The sequence below is a fragment of the Maylandia zebra genome, linkage group LG15, assembly GCF_041146795.1.
Source record: "Maylandia zebra isolate NMK-2024a linkage group LG15, Mzebra_GT3a, whole genome shotgun sequence".
Taxonomy (NCBI): domain Eukaryota; kingdom Metazoa; phylum Chordata; class Actinopteri; order Cichliformes; family Cichlidae; genus Maylandia; species Maylandia zebra.
In genome coordinates, this window is record NC_135181.1 from 39,653,620 (window position 1) to 39,675,885 (window position 22,266).

General features: G+C 41.9%; 1 protein-coding gene across 2 annotated transcripts in view; it reads right to left on the bottom strand.

Moving 5' to 3' along the window:
- Positions 1 to 22,266, bottom strand: part of negr1 (neuronal growth regulator 1) — a 181,500-nt gene that overhangs the window by 96,528 nt on the left and 62,706 nt on the right. For both annotated transcript variants that reach the window (XM_004561477.5, XM_004561478.6), the window contains exon 2: positions 14,722 to 14,960. In XM_004561477.5, the coding sequence (XP_004561534.1) occupies positions 14,722 to 14,960 (239 nt within the window). The remainder of the gene's footprint in view (positions 1 to 14,721; positions 14,961 to 22,266) is intronic.

A 22,266-nucleotide genomic window follows, 5' to 3' on the forward strand; every position in this document is an offset into this window, starting at 1 on the left:
CCATAAACTTCATTCACAAGAAGCCACCACCTTGAGTACAGTGTCAGAGATGGCCATTCTTCACAATCGCCTTGTATGTATCTGGCTAGAGACAGGCTACAAACATATAGGCCAAGTGAGTTACTTACAGATCACAAACAGCTCTTTCAGTTGTATATGACCATTTAACGTTTAATCATCTAGCTCATTATGACTTTCTACTCCTCCTTCCTCTTTTCCACCTCATCCGCTTCCTCCTCACCTCAAGCCTTATCACCTGAACTGAATTCAGGGCTCTAACACACAAAAACATTCATAAACATGCTTATTTGTTCCTGACATTGTTACACTTAGTTACTGTCAGCAGATCAGACGTGAGACCCTCCTGTCCCAGTGCAGCTGACAGCGAGCTAGCTAAAAAAACAACAACAGCTGGTTATAAACTAACATTATGCCAGCTAACGTTAGGCTGAGTGTCCTGAAAGTCCTAATGTGTCCTAATTGCTTTTGAAAAACAGTTTTATTAAATTTCACATTGCAAAAATGACAGAATGACATTGCAAGAACAGCAGGTCCTAATGTCGGCTAACGGGGGTAAAAACATCGGCTCACCTCCGTTTCTCTGTCATCAGACAGAAGTGAGCTTTGCTGACTTGTATCAAGACTCCTTTTACAAACTTTCACGGCCTCCTCTATAGTGAACACATGGGCGCCAGGTGAGATAAAATGCTGACTGATAGTTTAAACTCACTAAAGATGAATGGTGGCCAGAACTGCTTGTCCTACAACGTCCACCGTAGCTAGGGTTGTGAAGAAAACGGAATTCAGTTGACTGCAATCTGCAATATACTGACATCTAGTGGTGAGATTGTACACACTGTAGCTTTAAGATGCAAAATACCAACCCTGTTGAAATAGCGCCAAGCAGCTGTAGTTTTCGTCTATAGCGCGTACATCTCAGGGAGTAGATACATAAAATGATCGCTGATACCGAACACTGTCTTGTGTGTGCGATTTTAGAGATGCTGTTTTTCAACTACCCAGTTTCTCAGTGAATCTAAATTTAAGATGCCTTTCTGTGCTTTTCATCATACTTGTCAGAGTGCCCTTGAGAGTTCTGATGAGCGTCTTTGAGCACATTAACATAATCTCCACTGGGCTTCTGGAAGACCCTTAACCATCAAAGCAATGCGCACTGCCCTGCCTTTGTTTGTCCATTTGTAGTGCAATTACTGTGAAATATTGCTACGTATCCCTGTGACTGGGCCATGTGAAGCAAAAGAAATCTACATTTTCATGAAGTGCGACGAACTGTCCGGGAAAGTTGGAATCGCGTCGAAACGCACTCGTGGATTGTTTGTCAAACTCACTTCCTCTCCTTCTGTCTCCCTCAGTCATGATTTATTCCTCTCATTGGTGAGTCATATAAGTCCGTGATAAATAGCATCGGCTGCCAAAACAATTCAAGGTTCAAGTGCATAAGAGGATTAGTGATTACACTCAGAGTTTGTGTGTGTGTGGGGGGGTGCATCTATGTAGTATGCACATCTGTGCACAACCACAAACACTGAAAGTGTCTGCATACAGCACGTGTATTATCTGTGTGTGCTCCATTCATTCTGATGGTGCTCCTGTATCAACTGCTTTTCTTCACAGTCGTCCCCATGGGTTGGTAAAGGGAGATTTGGATTAAAAAACACGTAGGTAATACAGGGCAATTCCTGTCCAGTGAGAGCTTTGGAAAGGCCAAAGTCATGAATATTCAATAAGTTGCTCATTATTAAAAACTATCAGCTACTTTGCCGAATACAGATGTCAGTTCCTGCTATTTGTTTACGCTGTTAGTCTCGAAAGATAAAGATGTTAATACAGAACACCAGGACTCTGATCATTTTAAATAAGCATCCCATCTCTGATTTGCCTGTTTTTGTGTCTATGATAATACATCATGTGTCAGGTCACTACAGATGAATGCTGCAGTATCCAGAACATGTAGGTTGAATGTCATGGTTAGACTACTAGTACATAGCTACTGTAATTCAAGCATGTATAAATCTAGTGCGTAGATTTTCATTGCACTACAGTAGTGAACTGATGATTATTTTTATCATCTAAAGATTATTTTAAGTTTAATATTTAAATGGTAAATGGCCTGTATTTATATAGCGCTTTACTAGTCCCTAAGGACCCCAAAGCGCTTTACACATCCAGTCATTCACACACATTTATTTTGTTGATAAACTACCAAAAGTCCACGGCTATTTATTGTATGGTAGTGAGGAGGCTACATTACAATACACAGCTCTTTTAACATCTGTTTCTATTTTTTTCTGTACATTGGTGTAGCAAATTTGTTCTGTATATGTGTTTATGTGAGCTGCTGAGGAATTTTCTATCTATCTGTCTGTCTATCTGTCCATCTGTCTAAAATGTGTGCATAGACTTTCTAAAACAGTCTTATCCTTGAGTGGATTTTGACCTAAACCACTTTTGACCTAAAAGTGGAACAATCCTGCATGTCAAAAATGTGATTCTTTGAGACGGTAAGGAAAAAAAGGTCTGATGCAGTCGCTTAGTTGGAGGGCTCGTTGAATCTAACAAAGACGGAGGGTCTCTGTGACCAGACTTCTACGACAGCTAGTAGTCAAGGAAGCCAACAAAGAGGAAATCTCTCCCTGCTCTTTAATTGCACTTTGGGCAGAAGATAAATCTCGTGGACGAGACAGGCGGGCGGCACCCCACTGCTGGTGGTCAGTTTACATTCAGGGTGATGTATGCAACAGTGCTGTAAGGCCAGAGAGCGCAGCCTGTGATATTTATCTGCCCAATTAGGGCCAGTATATCTCTGAGATGTCTGCCAGTGTTTCCCCCCCAGCAAATCAGTTTCACAGCCATCCCACCATTGATGAAGGTTATGCTGTATGATAAACACAGCCTAGAGGACAAGCACGCTTGTATCCACACACAAGTGAGAGAATTCTTATTTCTGTTGTGATTTACACCTCTGAGAACCAAATGTTTAACACCACAAAAGCCATGGGCTGACACGTCTAAGCCTGACTGACTGTGTGAACAGTCAGTCAGGCTTAGGGGGAGAACGATGCCAGAGTAGCACGCATGTTCACAATTCAAAAGTTCAAATCGGACGACATGTGGCAGGAAAAACTGGGCAAGGACTGGGTAATGTATGCTCATGAAAATGAAATAGACATTTTCATTTGAAAAGCAATCAGGGTTTATATACGACTACGTATGACTTTTAAACAAACCAAAAGAAAAACAGTCATCACAAAATGTTAAAGTCCAAATCCCTCTGTTCTACCGAAGATCAGTCAGGTAGAAAAAACCAACAAAAGTCATAGTTGGAGCCACGTTAAAATCGTTTCTGGTAAGTTTTATTGATTACTCTTTGTTTCCCTGATCGTGTTTTAGTCGAACAGGACCAGGACTCGACTGCTCAACTCCCTGCTCGACTTCCTGCAGGTATCTCTGTTTCTGCTCTGCAGTTACTGGTTCTACTGTGTCGATTGTCATCTCGCCGTGCCTCCCCGTCATCACCACAGTTGGTCACAGCAGTAAAATGTGTCCCTGATTTATCGTTATTTGGTTTGTCTGTTTTCTAAACTACTGACAGAGTAAACACTGATCAGCACTTAATACGAACTACTTGCAGGTGGGGTCAAGTTTAATTATTTAGGACATCACAACAGTAAATGGATTACTCTACATGTCTCATTCTCACATTCATACAAGACCTTTTTCCTACATCTAACTGCTTTTTATTTGATCATTAATCCCTCCTTCCTGCACTGAAAAAAAACAACCAGACTAATCTGAGGTGTGTAAGCGGGAATAAGAATGTGTCACAGACAAAATTAAAAAAAAGAAAAAGAAAAACAGCACGAGACGACAACAACAAGTGACTAATTTTGACAACTCAACAAACTCAAAGGTTCTCAGAAGTCTTAAATCATGATTTTATTGCACCTAATGAGACAAGATGAACAACATCACCCGCATCAAACGAGATGACGATGTGGAAACATAATGGGGAATTCAGTCTGCTAATTCTTCTAGCGTGGTATGCCTATATTGTTCCAGCACAAATGCTGTGACAATGTAAAACATGTCGAACTCACCATGACAACAGCCAGACATGAAGTTTAAGAAAAGGCTAATTAAAGAAAAAAGGCACTGAGAGTTAACAGCGAGGCTTTTTACTTGAATAAGACACAATTAACAGTTAAAAGAGAGGAAACTGGAATTAAAGCCTAATTAGGTCTTGGTTCAAATAAAGGCCAAGTTCCCGCTTTACCTGAAGTAAATAAAGCTTTGATTTAAGCAGCTACAGCTACCCATGATTCATTAAATCACTTTTCAAGTTTATTTCTATTATATTTTAATTAAATTATACATCTTATGCATGTTGACTCGTGTAATGTTTTCTCACATGCTCGACTCTTTTTAAAACAATTTTGGCCTTCCCGGCATTAAAGGTGTTATCTAAGCTGGAGTGTCTGTGCACTTTCACGACTCGAGGTAATTTATTGAATATTTATGGCTATCGGCAACAATGAGTGACAGCAGAGATTTATTTTTCCTGCCCATTAATCTAATGTTATCCACGAGTACAGGCATGCAGAGAACACATGAAAAAAACCAGAGGATAATTGAAGTGGGACACCATCCAAGAAAATTCACGGGGAGTAACTCTACATTCTGTGGTTTTCGGTGGAAACAAACCCATTACTATAATCTGGAGAATAAAGCTATACAGCGCATACATTTCAAAGTACAAAAAGTATAAAAATAAACATCACTCTAGGGCTGGGCGATATGACCCAAAATTCATATCTCGATATTTTTTAGCTGGATGGCGATATAAGATATATATCTCGATATATTTTTTTTAAAGCCATAAAGTAAGAACAAAAAGAGAGTTCTTAGTCAAAGCTGTGTCCCAGATGTCACACAGGCACTTTTATTAACATAGAGCAGAAGTACATAAAATTTACTCAAAAATAAATTATGAGCATTTATTAAATAATAATGCTCCATAAATAAAAGAAAACAATGTTGTTTTTGTGCATAACAAAAAGCTCACAAATGTGCAGTCAAAATGTAAACTAAAAGACGAGCACTATAACAAGGACAGATTTCACAGCTGCTCTGTTCCCAACTTGTACTGCGTGACTGACAACCTGGAGTTTGTCACCACGTCTCTTAACAGGTGCCATTTATGGTCCTTATACACAGTAAGGTAATATTACGTTGAAGCACAGTACGTATCACTCCGCGAGGCTCAGCCGTAATGCTCCGACAATCCATCAAGCGCTGCAGCTCCGTAGCTTACCAAAGTCGTACTAAAACATTTTTTGACAGATTGCTGAGCGCCGTGTACCACATAAAATCGGTGCGCGGCCATCAAGCACAACCAGAATTCATACATAAGGCGCGCTGTCAACTTTTGAGAAAATGAAAGGATTTTAGTCCGTGCAGCACCTCTGGGCTGCATGGCGTTAGCGTGGTTAGCTCGTTAGCGTGGTTAGCTAGCTAACACGTTGACGCCGTCCAGCCCCACGCACGGGGCGATGCGCAGTAACTCGTTAACGGATTTGCCGTGTCCATCTTGTCGCTTCCTGCAGGTGAAGCGATGGGGGAGGAGGGGGAGTTGTGTTCAGTGAAGGAGAGGCGAGGCCGAGTAACGTTGCGTAAAGACGAAAGTGGACGAAAGAGAGGCAAACTTGCGGCTCCGCAAGTATAATTATAACGTAACATAGACTATATCGATATAAAGGATATTGTCACATTTTATATCTCGTATAAAAATATATCGATATTTTTTAAAAACTCGATATATCGCCCAGCTCTACATCACTCCATATTTTATTGTTAATAAAATAAAACCAGCATGCACAAGGCAATTACATTTTTACATAATAGATCACGTGGAATGTAATTTTGAGGAATTTACAGACGTAAAAAGTGACAACGTGGAGGTAAATTTCATGTTAAGCTCTTTTACCTGTGAATACCGTTCAAGGCTCCAAATGAAAGTTTTCTCCACTCAAGCTGCCTCTATTCTCTATTCTCTAGAGAAGACAGACGTGAGAGCTGAGCGGCTGACCTTTAACCTCACTCATTTTAATTAACAATGCCTAATATCAGCCATTTTCATAATGAGGATTCACTTTAGGCTCACGCAGATGCTCAACCAACTGCACACACGCGCACATGTGCATGCAGTTGTACAAATATATATTGCTGCATGCACGATGAGAGAAATTTACAAGAGCTTAGATAAAAATTCACAAACACAGACACCCACACAGAGACACACACACACACACACACAAACGTGCAATGATTGGTGGCTAACTAAATGTCAGGGGCCATAATGGCAAATCTGTTCCTTTAGACGCACTCATATTCTCTCCACACTTTCCCCTGCAATATAAATGGCAGCCACATTGTTTCAGTGCATTATTATTCCACTGAGGCCTTGATACTCAGTTATTCCAGCTGATGCTGATTCACTATTCCCTGTTCATAGAACATCTTTTCACAGGCATTAGAAGCTATTGCAGTAATGTTGTCAAAGTGTCTGTTTTCCACTTTGATAGCAATCATCATGCAACAAGTCTTTCATCTAAAACTAGATAAAACTAGATAAGTCAATAATCTCAGTGTAATTCATCTTTTTTTAATTAAAATCAAATTTTATCTTAATAAAATTTCTAGTTGTAACAGTAATTCTAGCTCAGCTAAAATGTAACTTTGGTTAATGTAACTAAAAACATCAAGTGTAACACACTACAGCTATAAAATGCTCGGCATTGGTCTCCACATTGCTTTATATACATTGTTATACCTTAGTAGTGAAGAGTGTGTCGTTCCCACAACACTGCTTTCCTCCCGAGGTCCCCGCAGTTGTTGAAAGCAATGACTTACGCAAAGACTGGAAGTCCCTCTATATGCACGTAAACCAGTTCACAGAACTCCGATAATCAGAATGTTTTCCTTCATCGTGTGCTTGAGCTTAGCGCAGCTGTACAGTAGGCCTTCGTGCGAAGGCGTGTCACAGAGCGCAGTCGTCAAAGTTCAATCAGTTGAGTTGCAGGTTGAGTCCAACGCACACAGAGATAAAGATCATGTTTATTACTCATTTAAAAATAAAAAAGCTGCATTTCTGTCCTTATCGGCTGAAATGACTGCTTATACAGGAAAATTACTCCTCTGATTGTTCATTCCTTGTAACGCTTGTAGACTATTAGAGTAAATGTCTAATCTAATAGCAGCATTCAGTTTAATCTTCAGGTAAGCTGCATCGACTGTTGACAAAATGTCCCGCCGTGTTTCAGTTTCACTGAAATATGCAGAAGTTAACTTTAAACTTTTTAAGCTACTTGACATCGAGTTTAAAAGGAAAATTGTTTAACCAATATGTGCAGTGGGAGCAATCTGTTTGAAATTGAATCAAGAGCAAAGCAGAGCTAGGTTGCAATTACGTGTAAATTTTATAACATCGATGTCACTAATACTCAAGTGGAGTTTGTGACAGTCAGTGAAGGAGAAATGGCAACGCAAAGGCATTCGCTGTGTGGATTTTGTCACAGAGGTGCTTTAGCGATGCTTGACAGGACTGTATTTTCGGGCTCAGGTCACGAGAAAATGAAATATTTTTTTTAAAAGCACCCAACAATTAATGAGACTGACAGAATCATAGCACATTACGAATAAACTGCGATTTGCTTGGTCTTTTTATGCCATGTAATTACACACTGCTTCTGCGCTGACATTAAAGAGAGGAGCTGCAACCGGAGGTTTAACCCTCCATTTCTCTTCTCGCTGTGAAACACTCTTTCCAGGCTGACTCACTCCATGGGCGTGGGCGACTTTTCACTGTGGATCCGCTTTGATCCATATTAATGTCCAAAGCATTTTCATCACATACAGGATTACTGCTCACATTTTTGAAAAACGTTAACCCCTACGAAGCAATACACCACGCCAGGGCAACATGTAAAATCCCACATGAAATCCTATATCTTTAGACATACTGCATTATGTGAACAAGATTTCTCTTAACAAATTCATGGTGATGAAACCTTGAAATGCATTTCCAATGCCTGTGTGAGCAGCTACTGATGGTGAAAGGAAGTATGCTTCTTTCCCCTTCCTCGCTGTGACAAGATATTCTTAGATGAGAGGTGCTGTGCATATTTAATGCATTATCACATCTACAATCTTAATTAACCGAGAGCGAGGAATAGAATGGCGGCTGAGGAGGAGGCCGCTTATGTGATGTACAGAAGGGGCGGGCTGGGCCTGATGCCAATCTTTCAGTATCCTGCATCAGATGCTGTTCGGGGGGGGGGGGATTGCTGCTAAGTTAGTGTAAGCGGGATGGAGAGAGGAGAATATGCAGACGAGGAAGAACAGCAGGGTTCACATGAACTAGTTACTTCATGGTCAGAGCATTTCGCATTCACTCAATAATCAGTGCACAGCCACAAGGCAGAGCCCATTTGGTTTAATCTTGTTAAGTCGAGTATTTGAAGAATGGTCTAACTGCTCAGCACCTGTGCCAAAAGTACCTGGAGGAAAACAGGGACCCTTTAGTAATTTAGCAGACCCCCTGTGGCCTTATGATCACTGCTTTTGGCTGAGATTACGTGAGAGAGAGAGGGCGAGCGGGCACTGGCACCTTCAGAGGACTGTTGTTGTGATTTCAATTTAAAAAAAAAAAAAGTAGATCTGGAGTTGAGCTGAGTTTAATCTTTGCATCACTCTGTGGAATATGAATATGCTTCTCTGCATCCGACAGACCCGCAGTCCTCTCATCTTCCTATTTTTGTTTTGGCGCACTGAGCTTACTCCATGTGCAATGACAACAAAGAGAAAATGTGGTGCCGAGACGGTGCCCTCGGCGTTGTGTGTCTCTGAGCTGTAATGCCAGTGCAATTCTGAACAATTTTTCCACCCACCTATCAGGGGCGCCGTTTGCAAAAAAGCTATGGGGGGTGGGAGGGGCACAGATGCAAATGTCTAATTTGCTGAGGTGACATAAGGTCTCTGAGGGGGATAAATGTCACACTGAGATTAAATGATTCTTAGAGAAGACAGCAAAGTCATATCCCACCTCTAGCCTCTAATAGAGCAGCATGTGATTCATGCATTAAGAAGCGTGACGATAACTAGAGATTCCTGGTGCCGTAGGTTCGGGTAAGGAGAAATCCCGAGGGATGCGACTCCAGAGAAGGAGGGAAAAAAATTCTCGTCTTTACCTCCGTCTTCATCCGCTCGTATAAAACTGACGTTATTTCTCATTGCCATAAATAATGTAAAGGTTTCTGCTGAGCGAGAGACGACTAAAAAGGAAACACATGGAGATTCAGTTTTTTTAAAAAAGAAGAAAAAAAGTAGAACAATTCCAAAAACAGCTTTACATATTTATCAAAGTTACAAACTTTCAGTGGGTTCTCAATTTGCCAAGTCATCATTGTTAAGGGACTGGTGAATTTTAAGGATTTATGAAGCGAAGCGTTGAACATTACTTCCATCTCCATCACAAGCTGTCCCTTAAAAATGTCCAACTTTTGGCAAATGTTCCTCGCTTGTATTTTAGCATTCGTCTTTTCTGCCCCACAGCTTGGTGAAATATTCAAATATCTCCATTTTCAAATCTGTAAATGACCGGATGCAAGAAAGCCACTCCCTGCACTGCAGACAAAGATATTCATTTCAGATAAGCATAATTGCTCGGTGGATCAACTACTCAAAGACCCAACCATGCACCTGAAATGAGTTGAGACCATTGCATATTTTCATGCAGTAATCCCTTCTTGCTCCAATTTTCCATGTTACTCATCCATGGTGCACCGTCAAGCAAAGTAAAAACGCCCCAAAAAAATCCAACGCCATGAAATCCTTTTAAGTCAACTGTAACATTTGTGTTGCGGTATTAATAAATGTTGCATGCTTGGACTGAAAAGCTCAGATTAAAGTGTCTGTTTTTTTTTCTTAGCAAGTCTTCCCTTTCATTTCAGCAGATGAAAAAAACAGCATGCTCCCAGAAGTCTCTGCAACATGACAGAGCGGCTCCTCTGCTACATCTCATCTGTAAAGAAATCCCTCTGTTCTCGATGAGTGGGCTTAAGCATGTGTACACAACTACCACACAGTGACAGGTAAGGTTTCCCAGTGCACAGTTTTGACAAAGAAAATGAACTGAAGTACAATATGGTGTAAAATGGCAGAGATGCCAGAAGACCACACATATGCTTTGGGACAGAATGGCTGGCAATGTAATGAACCAAATTTTTTAACAAGCTCTAGCGACCTGTCAAAGACATGCCTATCGGCATTCATCAGCTGGAGGTAGTCATCTGTATTTCAGCATACTTCCTGCCTGCAGCTCCCTCTCAGATACACAGAGCTGTCTGTCCATTTGCCTGATGACTCAACAGATTTAGATACATAACACAATCAAAACGCCATCAAGCTTTACTGAAAGCTGATAGTACATTTAGGGATCTCCATGTTTTACACTTTTTCACATGATTATATCGTCCGCTCATCATCCATCAAGGAAACAGTGACCACATCCCTTCATATAGCGTTCAGATATTTTTGTTTTCTGCTATCACTACCCAGTCTTTGTCCTACACTACAGGTTTAACGAAGCTGCAGGCTCTCTGCTAAACAGCTTCTGTTCAGCCTCGTTATTGTTTATGTGAAATAAAATGCAGTTCTCAGACATCACTGACTTTGATGGTCAACATGTTACATTTGCGAACAACAGTTGCTATTTGTAGGTCAAACTTTTGCCAAATCTTAGCCATTATGTCACATCCATCAGGAATTCTAGCCATTCCAAGACTTATTATGCAGCTGACAGCTGGCACATTAGCTTCGGTTTGATTGTGGCCATATGGCCAGTGGTGAGGAGCTGCCATGACCCACAACACCCCTGGTAAGATTCCCATTACAAACTGTTCTTCGGAAAACCAACGCCTACAAAAACATGACGGTCGTGCAGCTCACATTACTGCCTGCCAAGCAGCTGATTACAGTTTATCACATACATATTCAGAAACATGGTGTACCTGTAAAATGTGGCCCGAGCAGGGAAAGCAACGCTATGTGCGTTCTGTCCATGTGAATATCAGCAAATAAAAGCAGTCTTCACTCTCTTCCCTCCACTCTAGTCAATCCTAGAATTGCTTATAACGGCTGCTCAATGGGGCAAATTCAACAATGTGAACACAATAGGTTAGTGTAAAAAAAGTATGAGATTTTCTTATTATAACCTCCAGACAAAGGTGCTTTCATTATAACCTTTTGACCAGCAATTAGCCCTAACTTATAGGGATGTGTTGACCTTTTCTCTCCTGGTACCTAACCCCAAGCAGTCTTACTAATACCAGTGCCCATTTGCACCCCCCCATTAAAAATTTGCATTACACATCTTACTGCATGGATCTCATTGAAATTCCAGCTCCTAAAAGTTCAACATAAGAAGCACAATCATTCTGTATTACTGAGCTTACAGATATAATACAATTTCAAGCTTCTGTGTGCCTTTTCAAAATGACTTTTCCTAAAAAAAAAAAACTGCAGAAAATGTACTTTTCAGAAAAAGTTTGATGCGTCAACCTTTAATAAAGGCAACTGAATGCCAATGGCCACTTTTATTACCTACACAGGAAGGGACATGCAGAACAGTGTTTCGTGCCCCATCTTACTGATATGTGATCTACTTTATAAAATCAGTATTCAAGGCCAGTTTGAGGAATCTCTTTAAAGTGAACAGACACATTTCTAGAAGTAAATTCATCATTCGCTGAGAGGAAGCGAACGCCTGTGTGCTTGTGTTGGTGTGTGCGTGCGTCTGGGGGTGTATGCTTTCACTTGAGGAAACGCTAACAAGACTCAAGACTGTTGATGGACACATTGGCAGAGGCGGGATTTGCCCCTGTGACCTTTCAGCTATAGCACAGTGGCTATAACTGCAGAGGCGCTGCGGTGCTCTGAGGAGTTGACAAGTGCTGATAGAACTCTGCATTTATATTAAAGGTTTAAGCCTATCTTCATTAACAAACAATAAGTGAGGCTATGGACGCTCAATTTCTTGATGAGAGATTAAAAAGAAATTAGATAAGGTGCATTTGCACTAAAGACTTCTCATGACTCTGAGGGTACCAGCTCACCAGGGAGCTGCCCGGAGAACTACAAACTTTCAGGGCGCTTGTTTTTTTCTGCTTGCATTCGCACAGCCAATTATATTGACCTGTTTTTGCTTGCTGTTGTCATCTTTGTGAATGGTGGCACGCCCCACTCTGTGATGTTGTTTTAGCTTGCCGTGCACTCTTTAGTTTTAATTACCTGAGGCACACGCCGCAGCTGTAGTGGCTGGTGTGGAGACCCGCGTGTACGAGTAGGTCAGATTTACCACCTTTTAATTGATAGATGAGTGAAGCTCAAAGATTCCCAGATTATAGACAGGAAGCTGCTACAACGGCTTGAAAAGATGAGACTTTCTGGAGAAAACGCTTCAACTTCTTCTGTTTTACATCAGCACTGATTCAGCACACATAACATCCATCATTAAGAAGAAGACTGCAGGGAGTCAAGCGCCAGCATGAACAGTTATGGGGCTGTGATGTGGTCACAGCTGACGCAGGTAACAACAAACAGGAAGGTGACGACAGCAGAATCGGAAAGGCCGAGTTTCAACCAGAAAAGTTTTTCAGCAAAGTGACAACAACCGGCCCAAGAAGGAGGTTACACACTAAATCTAATCTGTAGCTCTATGCACTATCTATCCACCTGCTGTAACTTTATTATGCTAACCTGCACAGACGGATCAGCAGAGCTGTGTCGGTGCAGCTCCACAAAGTCAGTGCGATCTTTCACTTTCTTCTAATCCTGTCTCCGTTTGAGATTTACTGATGCCAAATATATCACGCTGACAGAAAAAATCTCATATTTTTCACGTGTTCTTATATGTAAGAATAAAACCTGGACTTCACTGTTGATTTCAGTTTTTGCCTCCAACTTTCACTCAGATAGCTGATGTTTACCTGCAATTTTGTCTGCAGGTTTGCCAGAAAGTTACAATCAACTAAAAGATTTTTCTATGAAACGTTGTACTTTGTGGACTGACACGAAAATGGATGGGGTGGAGTCCGTCCTCCAAAATAGGACCTATAAAAAAGTACCAGGAGTATAGCATTTAAATTCTGTGACCCTTTAAAACCGACAGGATTGTTAGGATTGTTAACCAAAGGCCATTTTTGAACGGCAGTACAGTGAATGCGCTCTCATCAGCAGCCAAACAAGCACAATTGTTCAAACACCACTTTGTACCTTCGAAACCAACCTTAGTTGCCGCTCTACGCCCACACAGTTTAATATTTGCACACTACAGGCAGCAGATTAAGAAATTTGGGGAAACAGACTGTTTTAAAAGCGCGCTGCTTTCATGTTGTGCTGTTTGTTGAACAGGGACGGACACCTGAGAAGGTAAACAGTGATTTGTTTTGACTACTCTTCTTATCCCCGGCGAAAAGTGCTACCTCACAGGATAGCAGTTTACAGAAGCGCCGTCCGTGCTGTTTGCGAATTGATGTGACTCTTTTTTTTTCTTTTCCAAACCCTAGTGCTCTTGTACCAGTTTAACGTGGATAAAGGCGAAACAAATACTTTCAATTACGGCTCACAACAAACAAATCAAACTGCAGGTAGGATCACATGCCTGAAAAGAATTTTCATAAGCTCTCTCCATATGTCACAACAGAGACGCCAGCTGGAGAGCTATTTCCACTTGCACATTTCACATATCACTGCTCAAACTTCAGTGCTCCTGACCCTCACCTCTTCTATTAATACTGTGCTGCTTGTGCGGAGGTGTGCAACATTATGTTTTCATAAATTAATCCTTAACTTGGCTAGGCTTAAAGCAGAATGAGAATAATTTGTTGTGCATTTTCAATTAATCTGATACCTGCCGAGGGGTGTGTGTGTGTGAATGTAGGCCAGGAGACAATGTTGTGAAATAAATATTAGGATTAAGAGAGAGACATTTTTTAATGAAATCTTCACATCAGCCTAGAAAAGAAACATAACACGGGTGGGCCCATTAAAATCCCTAAAAAAATGCACGCTGCCCGAGATAAAGCCCAATGCAGACAACCTCTAAAAAGCTCAGTGCCAGCACATTTGTGTCGAAAACTAAAATTCACAACATTATCGTCTGCTAAGCAATGCATAGTGCATATATAGCATATCAGCAAGTGCAGGATGTAGTTAAAAGTTATCAGAATTGGATCTCTTTTTGTTTTGCCTGCTGCGACAAAATCCAGATAGGCCTGATTAAAGCTACTTTGCCTCCAGTAATTTAAACCAACCGGCTTTTTGCTGCATGGCCTGCGGGCATACAATGTACCTTAAAATGTCGGTTTCCCGTCACCGAAGCAATTTCTCAAGCCTTTGCCTTTGTGAGCAATACATAAGGTGTTAGATCAGAAAAAGGCACAGGACGGAAGCTGCAGCTCGCTTTTTGTGATGCTTGAAAACTCTGCGCCTACGATTTAAACAACCAAAATTGAACTGCAGATATGTGCAGACAACTGAAACACGTGCATGCTTGGAAATGGAACAATGTAAGTTATGATAATCACCAACATATACATATGCTACACACAGACAAAGTAAAGAACACGCATGGCCTGCACGCACCTTTTACAATGAGGTTGAGGAGCTTTGGCCGTGGGTTACGCTCACTCTGAATCGAGCATGTGTAAAGGCCATCATCAGTTACATCCACTTTCTGTATCTGAAGGCTGTACTCATGTTTGTCTCCAACACTGGACACTATGGACACACGTGGATCCACAGACCACTTGTCATTCCCTGCGAATATGATGCTTGAGCGGTTCAGCCAGGCTCCTTTAGAGATCCCATCCAACAAGTAGCACCTGGATCAACAAAAAAAGACACATTTAGATTTACTTGGAAAAACACATCCGTCTCATCATCTTTGCTGAAGAATGTCTTTGACTTATTAGCAATGTCTAGAAAATGTCACCTTTCTTGACAAATATTACTGTCTTCCTATTTAGAAGACACCTCCTGCTGTTTATTATTTTTTTAACTCAGAAAACAGGTGAAATCTTTAATGTGCCAAAAAGCGAGTCTCACAAAATACATAAATCTCATCAACTTGACAAAGTGATTTAACATGTAAGAAGTTCAAGGTTGCTTTGAGATTTGATTTGTTTTGAGACTAAATTATCCCAAAGCCATCAGAATAACAAAGACTGCGCTGTTGTTGACACTCTAAACAAGTTCAAAGTGAAATTCTTTGTCACATTTTCAGTGGCATTTTAACAGTTAAGTGTTAATAGGCATCTTTATACTTAAGCAGTTGACTGACTGAAGGTGCGTCTGACTTAATTTTGTCAAACTGATGAGTTTTATGACAAAAAGACAAAAACTACAGCAGTCAGAAAAGAAACACTTGGAACTGTACTCCAAACAGAGTCCGAGCAGATTGTGAGTGCCTGTTGCCCTAACACACGCCCATGTGCGAAGAGCAGCACTGTTGACAGTCTAGAGATTCAAACCTTCAACCTTTGCATCACCAGGTAAGGTTACTTACTGACTGCAATGGGGAGACATGGTTGTCAACACACCTTGCCAGAAACTTAGACAATGACATAGCGTGTGCCAAACTGAGATATGTTTGTGTCTTTGAAGGCAGGAATCTTAAAGTATTCAAAATGGGAAACAGGGATGGGCAAAATTATAGGATGATATTTCAAGGAAATTAGATGTTTCTGGTATTTCTGACAGTATAGAAAAGAAAAATAGTGAACGATGCTTTATCAGTGATTGCAACATGCAGGAAGCGGCATCTTTTACAGCAAGTAAAATAAAGGGCATTTCCTTCCTTCTTTTCCAATCAGTTACTGTTAATGAAAACTACCTAATTTGAAGTGTGAATCTGCTGCTACAGGGTGCCAGCAAGGGCAGCCTTGTGGTGGTATATTAATGTGTGTCTTAAAGTGTCATATTTAGATATCATTGCCATAGCAACACCTTGTGTTTGCAGAACAGCGAGACAAGCCCAGGCATGTCTGCCAGCAAGAGCCACATATTACGTCTCAGATGACGATTTAGTAGCTAAAAGGAAGTTACTTGAACAACGGTGATTTGAAAAATGTGCAAGAAAACTGCTCCTGCAGTCGATTCTGTTCCACCACTTGAGACAAACACACAACATCGTGCACAATCAGGCAACAAAGAGATACTAGCAGCTGGTGATGTGCGACCCAAATGTAAACAATGAACTGAACCAAGCATCGCTGGAGCACTTGATAGCAGCGCTCCAGGAAGAGAAAACGGTGAATGGAAATTACTGGCACGGTTACTTTAAGCAGCTGGTTCAAACGTTTGACCCAAGATAAAACAGTTTAGGTCAAATATATTTTTCAATATTATTATGTGATAATATCCTGAAGCTCCTGAAGAGTTCAAAGATTAAGTTAGTTTAGTTATTCTTAAATGCTAATTGTTCAATAATATTTAGGCTACTTTGGTCCACACGTTTGATTTAGGCTGTCACTGGAATTATTACTGTGTCACTGATATTGCATATCATGCTGTTGGTGGTGTTACTTTATTTCAACAGATTCACCAAATTATTGTAATTATTGTATTAATATTGTAGGAACCCAGGTAGTGTTTTTCCTGGAAAAACTGGGATATTGCATGTTGGGTTGAGCTTTTTAACCAGTAACCAGTTAATCAGTAATTTCTGTTCACCATCTGATCTTCCTGTCATACAGAGCACATCTAGCAAGTGCTCCAGCCATGCTCATTTAAGTCATTTGTTTACTTCTGGCAAATCACCAGATGCTAGAATCACTTCCTTTGTACTGGTTGTACTCGACAGTCTGTACACCAGCCTTCAAAAAGCACAATGCCTTGTTGGAGGTAAAAGTAAAAGGAGGTTAAAGTAGCTCTCTTTTTAATACATATGTGTGTGTGTGTGTGTGTGTGTGTTTATTGTTTGTTTAGGTTCATTAAGTTATTCTAGCTCATTTGTTATTGTATTACCCTTGTGTTAAGTCTCCCTTGCCCTTCATGTGTTTATGTCTGTGTGTCTTATGTTGTCAAGTTCATGTTGTCGTTTCTGTCATCTTCCCCTGTACTCGGTCTCCCTGGTTCGTGCGCCTACCCGTTATGTGTCATGTCTGTGTGGCTCTTGTTGTCTAATTCGTTTCATGTCTATGTCTCTGTGTTTCCTGTTTTATTTTGAAAGAGTCTGTTCTTTGTTCACTGCATTTAATTTACTCTCCCCTGTGTTGTCATTGTTTCATTCTAGTCAGCTGTGTGCCCATGTGTCTCCACTTCCCCATATCACCTCATGTGTGTATTTGGTCCTCAGCCTTGCTGTGTTCAGTGTCGCGTCGTCTGTGTTCTCACCCACCATGTTTGTATTCATAGTTCTCTGTGGCATCATAATGCCAGTTTCCCAGTTTAGTTATAGTTTAGTTTCGTCACTGTGCTTCTGCCTTGTTTGACCCACATGTCATCAGCCAAAATAAAGGCTCGCTTTTCGTTTGAACTCAGTTTCGTGTCTGCACCTGAGTCCTCCACACACTCTCCACTCGGTCTGCCACTGCGGATCGTGACACATATATACATATATGAAAACATTATATATGCTCAAGTTTCATAGTGTTAGATTTTATTATACAGTAGTGTCTGTGTTTGCAGCACTAACTGAAAACTGCATCGACAAACCATGGCCAGTCATTTTTGGCAGTTTTCAGTGGATCACTTTGAAATATTGGAGGGAGCAGTGGAACAAGAAAGAGCTCCCACAGTGTGCATTTGATGAACTGTACTAAACTGGTTCAAAACATACGTAGAAAACAGGAAATACTTTGTATCAACAGGTAACTTCACATCTGAGCAGACAAGTATCACATGTGGAGTTCCCCAAGGTTCCATCTTGGGACCCCTTCTGTTTAACATCTACATGCTCCCACTGGCACAGATTATAAACAACAACAAAATAAACTATCACAGCTATGCAGATGACACACAAATATATATCACAATGTCACCAGGAGACCGAGGCCCTGTACAGGCTCTTGGTAAATGCATTGAGGAAATCAATGACTGGTTGTGCCACAATTTTCTCCAGCTAAACAAAAACAAAACTGAGGTAATAGTCTTTGGCGCCAAAGAAAAACGATTACAGGTCACCAGAGAACTTCAATCTATACATCTAAAAACCACAAACCAGGCGAGAAATTTGGGTGTAGTGATGGATGCAGACCTAAACTTAGAAAAACACATTAAGACAATAACAAAGTCAGCTTACTATCACCTCAAGAATATTTCAAGGATAAAAGATCTGATGTCTCAACAGGACCTGGAAAAACTAGTCCATGCATTCATCTTTAGTAGGCTTGATTACTGTAACAGCATCTTTACAGGTCTACCTAAAAAATCAGTCAGACAACTACAGCTCATTCAGAACTCTGCTGCTCGAGTCCTCACTAAGACCAAAAAAGTGGACCACATCAGTCCAGCTCTGAGGTCTTTACACTGGCTGCCTGTCCGTCAGAGGATAGACTTTAAAGTTCTGATGCTGGCCTATAAAGCTCTGAATGGTTTAGGACCAAAATACATCAATGACCTCCTGACCCAGTATGAACCATCCAGATCCCTCAGGTCATCTGGATCCGGTCTTTTATCAGTTCCCAGAGTCAGAACCAGACACGGAGAAGCTGCATTCAGCTTTTATGCTCCTTATATCTGGAACAAACTCCCAGAAAGCCTCAGATCAGCTGAAACACTCAGTTTATTTAAATCCAGGTTGAAGACTCACCTGTTCTCAGCTGCATTTGAATAAAGCACCAAATCCACACTTTAAGCTTAAATTTCAAAACTTACATTTAACTACTGATTTTATCTACTGTTCTGATTTTATCTGTTTTGATTTTATATACTGTTTTGTTTGTTTGTTTGTTAATTAGTTAGTTAGTTTATTTGCTTGTTTTAATCAATTTTAAATCATGCTTTTTATTTGTTCTTGTTTCTAATGTCTCTGTAAAGCACTTTGAATCACCTTGTTGTTGAATTGTGCTATACAAATAAACTTGCCTTGCCTTGCCTTGCCTAGAGTGCAGGTACACCACCACCACCACCACCTTCTTAGATAGGTAACCAACTTCCACTCTCGTTGAGCCCTGCTGTTTATAGACTCATGCTATGTGCAGCATAAGATCACATCACGGTCCCACCCAGAGTGGAAAAGGCCAGCTATTGCCTGATTTTCTTTTCCAATTACAACACCGTAGTTTGTGTTCCTGCCTCCTGTATTGTGTGATGTGCAGTTTTAAGCCTCATGTACAGCTAGCAGAAGGAACTACAGGTACAGCTGAATCAACAAGGACTGAAATATTTTAAACACTGAAAACGAGGCAACTGGAACACAACAAAAATAAATTAGTATTACTTTTTCTGTTCAATGTTGCAATTTAGATTATTTAACATGATTAGTTATAAAAGCATACACCGTCATCTCTGATCAAAACTGGCACAACATCAACCTTAAACAGACAGGTACTCAGGTTGGTTCCATGTAGAACAGAGATCTAGCCACAGGTCTCTTGCAAAGTGAGAAATATCAATCAAATTATTCTGAAAGAATTAAATGCATGTGTCTTCATTCTTTGTAACTAATTTGCTAAATGATTGCAAACAGAGAACCATTAACCCCTTATTCATGTACACAGATTATTATTACCAGAGAATGTTTTTTCACATGTAAACGACACTTTAAAGCTGGTAAGGTTTAAGCCTATCTGCATTAATTCTCTATCATTTTTTCCATTGTGAAATGAACGTGTTGGGCTGTTACATCCACTGTAACGCCATAAGCCTTCCCCTGATGTCAGGATCATAAACCCTGTGATGCCGCTGTTTTTGTCTGAAGTTGGTTACCTCAGCAGGATGAGAAATGAACCCCAGAGAAAGAGATCGTGAATTTGAGTCAGGGGTGAAAGTGGGCTGGAACAATCTGTAACGGCGTTCTGGCACCTTCAATTAACGAGCATTTAAATCTGATAGGCAGGTTAATGTTTATGTCGATGAGTTCATTTTTTGTGTCCTGTAGTCTGGAGTTACTCCAGTGACAGCAAGGAGATACTTTCTCAATAATAAGAAAATAATCATATCCCACAGGACTGCCCATTTTTTCCTCTCATGCATGTGAGCTGGTGTAGATGTAAATGCAGTTGGTCGCAGTACTTCAGGATTTAGCTGGACGAGAAGCATAAACAGAATAAAGTTCTTTGAAGTTACAGATAATATAAAATGCAAATAAATGTTCTTTATTTCCCAGGGAGAGGAAAAGAAAGTTTATAAGTGACACTGTCAGAGACTGAGAAAGATGTAAGAAACACAGGAAAGGGAATGGAGGTAAAGACTTCTCGGCACATGAAATCTGATAAAGTGGAAATTTAAACCTTTCATGTAATGTCCTCATTCCTTTTAGAGCTTTTAAATCAGATACTTGAGCTATAAATTATGTGCGGATTAAATTGCGCTTTTCCATAGTACAAGTATACTAATTTTGTGTTATTCAAAGGTTGCATGAAAATGCCAGGCAGTTTAGTGTTGGTTACTGTCATGAATCGCTGTGCGGCAGGCAGGAGTTGGACCCAAAATGCAGGACTCACAGACTCGGGGAGGTGAACTCAAAACACAGCTTTATTTGCTGGTAGAACAAACATACAAACTAGACTAAACTGGGAAACCATAAACTAAGAACTCACAGGGAGATCCACACAGCATGAGGGACGACGTCACGCCGAACAGAGGGAGACGCAGACAGAAATACACAGAGGGTTAACGAGGAAAGTGGGAACACACGGGGAACACAGGTGACACTGATAATCATAACGAGACAGGGTGGGGTGAACTGAACATGACATGTACGGGCGTGAGAGTCACAAAGTAAACAGGAAGTGCACAGAGGTTCAGACAGGAGGAGAGAGAGCACGGGGAAAACACAGACATAACGGGCTGGGGAAACATGAAACAACCACAAAGGGAGACGAGGGCTCATAAATACACAGGGCACACAGGGAGGGGAGAGAGAGCACGGGGAGAACTTGGACATAATGGGCAGGGGAAACATGGAATAAAACATAAGGAGAGACGAGGGCTCACAGATACACAGAGGGGCACACAGGGGGTAAAAGCCATGAAGGGAAAACACTTAGGGAACAACACAACAGGGCAACTCAGAAAACATGGCCTAAATAAGGAACAAAATACAAACATACAAGAAAACTAAGAACACTGGGCCAACATGGCCCAGGACCATGACAGTACCCCCCCCCCCCCCCCTCAAGGGCTGGCTCCCGACAGCCCAAACCCGAAAAAACAAAAACAGAAAACAACCCACCCAGGGCGGGAGGCGGGGGACCAGGACGGAGGGACCAGAAACAAAAAACAACAGAAAACACAGGAGCACATGACTATAGTCCAAATAAGGTTCAGGGGGCCGACCCAGAGCCCACAGGCACAAGAGTTCACGGGTCACACGGTCGGGGGGCCGACCAGGTGGGTGGCACAGGTGACAGAGCTGGTCCGGAGGCCGGCCGTGCGGAAGGCAGCGGCGATGGCGAAGGGGGGGACGACGACGGAGCAGTTCAGGGGGCCGACCGCGCGGAAGGCAGCGGCGGCGGCGAAGGAGACGACGGAGCAGTTCAGAGGGCCGACCGCACGGAAGGCAGCGGCGGCGGCGAAGGAGACGACGGAGCAGTTCAGGGGGCCGACCGCACGGAAGGCAGCGGCGGCGGCGAAGGAGACGACGGAGCAGTTCAGGGGGCCGACCGCGCGGAAGGCAGCGGCGGCCCTCCAGTCTCAGGCGTGCTGGCCATGGGCTGGTGGGCACAGGACCAGACGAGGCAGGACCAGACGAGGCAGGACCAGACGGTGGCGAAGCACAGGCTGAGGCCGGACCAGACGAGGACGAAGACTCGGAGGCCGGACCAGACGAGGACGAAGACTCGGAGGCCGGACCAGACGAGGACGAAGACTCGGAGGCCGGACCAGACGAGGTTGCAGAGGCTGAGGCCGGACCAGGCGGAGCTGCAGAGGCTGAGGCCGGACCAGGCGGAGCTGCAGAGGCTGAGGCCGGACCAGGCGGAGCTGCAGAGGCTGAGGCTGGACCAGGCGGAACTGCAGAGGCTG